This window comes from Solanum verrucosum, unplaced genomic scaffold (genome assembly GCF_900185275.1).
Source record: "Solanum verrucosum unplaced genomic scaffold, falcon-dt-bn FXZP01000261.1, whole genome shotgun sequence".
NCBI classification, from domain to species: Eukaryota; Viridiplantae; Streptophyta; class Magnoliopsida; order Solanales; family Solanaceae; genus Solanum; species Solanum verrucosum.
In genome coordinates, this window is record NW_026019969.1 from 14,199,519 (window position 1) to 14,205,518 (window position 6,000).

At 28.7% G+C, this 6,000-nt stretch overlaps 1 protein-coding gene across 1 annotated transcript; it reads right to left on the reverse strand.

Annotated features, from left to right (window-relative positions):
* Positions 1 to 4,001: 4,001 nt before the first annotated feature.
* Positions 4,002 to 4,874, reverse strand: LOC125815097 (putative cysteine-rich receptor-like protein kinase 9). The gene has a single exon (XM_049494487.1). The coding sequence runs from the start codon at positions 4,872 to 4,874 to the stop codon at positions 4,002 to 4,004; it is 873 nt and encodes a 290-aa protein (XP_049350444.1).
* Positions 4,875 to 6,000: the final 1,126 nt, after the last annotated feature.

Consider the following 6,000-nt stretch of genomic DNA (forward strand, 5'->3'; position numbering starts at 1 on the left):
ATTTCTTAGAAGTTAGGATTACTATTTATTTAATTTCTAAAAAAATTGAATTCTTTTGTCATACTAAATACAACATGTTTTATTGTAATTACATTCAATATATTAATCAATATGTTGTACGAATGAAAAGAAAATTATCATTTTACAAAACACAAAGGTTAAAATATAATTTATTATGATTAAGGAAAGATAAAAATATTATTCCAATATCCATAACTATATTTAATACATTAAAAATTAATTGAAAAGCTGTAAATGGAAAAGGAATCACCACTTAAGGAATCATTATTTTTAAATTTTTGGATCATTTCTTCTTCTAAAAGTTTCTATCCATATGTAACAATAAAGTTAAAATAGAAAATGTAGTGACACAATTCTTAGTAATAGATACTTATTTATTCTTATCAATTTTTTCTGACAATTTTGGTTATATTTTTCTTTAAAATAATTATTGCCTTGATTTTTATTTTTATTTTTAGCATTTATTTTTAATTTAAAAGATTGGAAATTTTATGTTAAAAATTTAATTTTTTATATATATAAAGTTGGATATGTAAATGATGATGTGACATTTCTTAGAAGCTAAGATTACTATTTATCTAATTTCTCAATTTTTTGAGTTCTTTTGTCATACTAAATACAATATGTTTTATTATAATTACATTCAATAGAGTAAACAATATGTTCTAGGAATTAAAACAAAATTATCATTTCAGAAAAATATATGTTAAATTATAATTTTATTATAATTAAGGAAAGATAAAGATATTATTTGAATATCCCATAACCACATTCAATACATTAGAAATTAATTGGATATAACTGTAAATGGAAAATGAATCACCATTTAAGGAAAATAAATGTTTTCAATACCATAATAATTAAGGAGAGAGTAAGATATTAATTTAATATCCTAATTCGAAACTTTTAATCTATTACTCAATTAAAAAGAAAATGCATTTAATAACATTAAAAAATTATTAGTTTAATATTTTTTCTCATTCTACTAATTCAATTCAATCAAACTTAATTTTAAAGATAAAATAACAGCTCCATTTTAATTGTTATCAATATATTTCAAAAAATTATCGTGAAAAGGCTTTTCTTGCACCTTATTTCAATTTTCATATACTTTATTATTTTTTCTGTCATAATTCAATGATTTTTTATTTCGATTTAAAATTTAATGTTTATTCTTAAAACTCTAATGGTACAAATTAAAGTGGAGTAGAATATAATAGATGATGATTCTTCTACTAAATAAGAAGATATAACGAAATTGAAAGGGTGAAGTTTTTTTTTTTTTTAAATGGATAGGAAATTCTATTAAGGTATCATTACGTCATTATTCAATATATTTTTAATATAAATTTCATTTGCTGATGCATTTGTTTAGTACTCCCTCTGTCCCTAATTATTTGTTCACTTTTCCTTTTATAGTTGTCCCTAATTACTTGTCCATTTTGATAAATCAAGAAAGAACATTTTTTTTTACCTATTATACCCTCAATTAAATGACTAATTACTTTGAAAATTGCAGAACTTTTCATCTACTTCATAATTAATAGGGCTAAAATGATAAACTCACCATATCATTAATTGTTTTCTTAATAAATGTGTCAATTTAAAAGTGAACAAGTAATTAGGGACAAATGGAGTATTACAGTGTTATTTCACATTACGAGATATTTCTTAGACATTTAAGGAGAATGGTACACCGGAATATTTATTATATATTAAAGGATCAACTTCATGCAATGGAAGAATTTGTTATTAGCAAATATATTATAACTTATTTGTTATTAAAAAATATATTCTTCCTCATATGTAAAATTTGTCAATCTTTATTTTTTTTCACAATCTTCATATTATTAAAACAAACAATAATATTACGATTAAACAACAGAGTAAATATAAAATTAATCAAAAATATTTAACTTTTAATGATCGCACGAAGTTCGGCCAAGTTCTCTAGTTTAAAACAAAAAGGTAAAATTTAAATGGGTCTACAATAGAATTCCTAGAAATTCAACTTGAAAAATTATGTTAAAAATGGAAAATAAAAAGTGAAATAAATTTAATTGAGAGTTATCCTTCGTCAGTCCCATTTTATGTGACACTTTTTATTTCTCGAGAATCAAATAGTTTAAGTTTGACCGTAAATTTGCATATGGTATCTTGAAATTTTTAAAAATGAAATTTATATATTTGTAAACTACATAAAAATTAGAATATTATAATTCATAATAATTAATAATTTAAAATATTTTAAAAATCTATGAAAAATTTAAGATCAAAGATAAACTAAAGAGAGTAAAAGGGGAGAATGGAAAGTAGAAAAAAAGAAAAAAAAACAAATATATAGAGAGAGAAACTGAGAAAAAAAGGTCAGAAAAATAATTATTCATGTGGGTTGTTGTCTATGTAGAAAGACACGTGTACAATTATGAGTCACAATTAATTTTACAGTACAATTTGAAATGCTTTGTTACAACTTGGTAGTGCCGTGTTCGTTCTCTAAAGTGTCACTTCTAATAAGGAGTAAGGTACCAATTTTTAGTGTTGTGTTCGTCCTAGCACAACTCCCACTTCTAAAAAGGTAAAATAAAAAATGTTATAATGCTCAATATTGTTCTAATTTGCACCAGGTCGCTAAAACAAATAAAAATGAAGTAGCTCTCTTTGGTCTAAATCAGTTTTGCAAGCTCTCATTTTAATAATTAATAGTGTCGTGATACAGTAACATGTTTATAATAAGCAGATATAAATGTTCTGAATTAGGATTTAGTTCTCTGTTCCACGAAGACTGTAAATAAAGTACCACAAAAATAATCATGAAGTTGATGATAAAACTTATTTGAATCTCGAAATTTGAAATGTTCCACATATATCCAGGCTTCTTCTTTACTTGCTTAGCTTGAAGATACATGGGGAAATTCGATTATAAAATTAAACATATGTATAAACTTCGACGAAAAAAATTGAAAGTGGAAAGAACCCGTAAATCAAACACATACAAATATGTATGTAGAAAATCCAAGTATCCAAACGAACCGAAAGCTGATACAAATGTCCATCAAATTCCATTAGCAATACCTGCATGCATTAATTAAGCAATGAAGAAAGAAGAATTCATCAGAATTGAGGCAAATAAGAAACAAAATCACGAGTTAAATAAATCCCAAAAATATAATTAGGCAAAAATGTAAGATCAATTGCAATTTCATTGCAGCCCACTCATTCCTTAGCTCACAATATGTGAACTCCAAAATAATTTATGTGCATTTGTAGAACTTTCAATCCCTTAAGTCATCTACAAAATATATGATGATTGAATGAATTCTTAGAAACCCGACTTGAAAAATTAGGTTAAAGTGAAATAAATTTCTTTAGGAGTTATATTTATTTCATTAATGTAGAGAATTAAAAAAGAATAAAACAAAGAGAGAATAAAAGGGAAGAATGAAGAGTAGAAAAAGAAGAAGATTACAAGATACAGACAGGGAGAAACTGAGGGAGAAAAGAAGAAAAGTAATTATAAATTGGGAAAAGGAAGGTACACGTGGGTTGTTGTATGGATAGAAAGGACACGTATAATAGGCGTGTCTATTTTTGTTAATGTGCCATAATTAATTTTATAGTACTATTTGGAATGCATTTTGTACAAGTTTGTTGTGCGGTGTTCGTCCCAACAAAGTCTCATTTCTAAATAAGGAGAATATGATATATGATATGATATATGATGATGATTAAATAATTATATTTTATCTTTTATCCTACTTTTTCATAGTAGCTCTATCTTGTTTCCTACTTTTTTTTGTAGGTTATCATTCAAATTATGAATGTGTGGCATTATGCAACGATTGGAAACAATGCGATCTATCTAAACATTGTATTCATTAAAACAATACATTACGATACAATACAACACAATGCATTATAATAGGATACATTATGAAATAATACATAACAACTATCCAAACAATGTGTCCACAAAGATTTCAAATACCTGGTGGTGGTGGTGGTGGCAATAAGGCTGGCTGCGGTGGTGACAATAAGGGTGGCGGACCTTCAGTCAGTAATGATTCATTGAAGAATGAGTAAGGTTCATACCGAACAATGCAGCTGGGCATCAAATGGTAGTTTCCCCTCTTTGCATAACATTCACAGTCAGTCAAACTTGAATAGACAGCGCTTAAACAATTGTAGCAACCTTGAGCTGATAAATCGGATGTGCACTGTACAAGTGCATGTATAGTCTGAAAATTAGGGGCACTAAAAACATTAGCAGCAAACTTGCGTTTTCCACCCGCTGAAGCTCGAGTTCGTAAGCTTGTCAACACGGGTGTCAGATATTGGTTAAAAAACAATTGGGGGTCCGAGAAATTCCCGAGGACATAATAAATAAATCGCGGGTCGGTTGACATGGTGCCTATGAAAGACTCATTAGAATATCTTATCAGACACAGATTATAAATGCCAAAGGCTGATTTCTTGGAAGGACATTTCTCTAAAATCAAGCGAGTAGCATTATTTATACAGTCGCGGCATGTTTGTAATTCAACATCTGCTCTACATTGCGCGATGGCACTAACCCTGTCCTGATCTTGGCCTATGGTAGCATTATAGAAGCCATCACTGTCTATGTTGCGCGAAAGAGAGGAGAGAATTGTGTTAAGGTTTGTGTGGTATGTACCATTTGGAGGGTACTCTGTCACATTACTTTCACAGGGCGATTGAAAAGTGAAATCAGGCTGTGCTATGGTGAGGTAGAAAAGGTAGTAAAATTGGAATATTAGAATGATCAGCCATTTCAAGGAACCCATAGCTGTCTGCTCAATTAACGTGTTTGAGACTGTATAAATAGAAGGCATGGCTCCAAATTTTCAGTTTTTCAACCTTTTTGTTGTTGGAAGATTGACTCAGTCTATGAAGTAATATGGAAGGCAGAAAATTCAAGCATTGAAATGGATGGGAGTAAATAAGGAGATTGTGTTTTCTAGGCTTAGAAGCTTTCAAAAAGTTATTTTGGTATTGCTGCTTTGAATTTCTTTAGGTTTGACGACTTCCCTTTAGTATGAATTTCCATGTAGCACACTACTCTTGTTTGTCGTTTCTAATACTCCAAATAAAATTCATGTCACATAAGATGACATCAACTTTTGACTGCACGTCTGCTTGGGCGTCACACGCATTGAAAAAAAAAAAAAAAACTTTTGACTTGGTCTATTATATGGAGTATTTTTTATTTTTTATATTTTTGGAATTGACAAATTTACTTGGAATTTAACAACTCTAATTTATGGACAGGAAGTGGATGCAAACAAGCCAACAAGGGCGGGAAGTTATGACAGTTTCTTGTTCTTCTTTGAATTATATGATTACAGAAATGGAAATCCAACTTATTTGTATCTAATTCTTTTTCCTTGTGTTTTAAACTTCACTCCATTATTTTTCTTCTATTTTGACATGTACATATCTCAGAGAAAACATCTTAACTTCTTAAAAGTGAGTCAAATTGAATTGACAAATCAATTAACAATGGAACCTGCCAAGCAGCTGTTCACTTTCTTAATGTTAATATAAGCTGTGTCCAATAAGGAATCAACGTTTCGGGGATTCCTCAGTTTTTTTTTTCGTATAACATACTGGTTCGGTTGTTGTGGTTAGTTGATTGGTGAGTAAAACAATCCCTGGACGAGATTGAAACTTTTGTGTTTTATGTTTAACAAACTGTCCAATCATCATATACAAGTGAATACACGGAAAATTCTGTTTTTGTGTCTTTTGCAAATTTGGAAAATGAAGTGGAACACCACTATGTGTTAGGAATTGAGAGAAAAGAACAACTTTTGTTGCGATGTTTTGAAAGTGAAATAGTACCATGTTCTTTTGTTATTAGGAGTTGCTAATTCTCCGTGAATATCCCTAAATTAAATCCTTAATCATCAGTAATGATCACTCGTTCAAAGAAATAATATAATAAGTACAAAGGGCAAT

What these genes read in the sequence shown, in the direction of transcription:
- LOC125815097 (XM_049494487.1), bottom strand. Translation starts at nt 4,874, where the DNA reads ATGCCTTCTATTTATACAGTCTCAAACACGTTAATTGAGCAGACAGCT.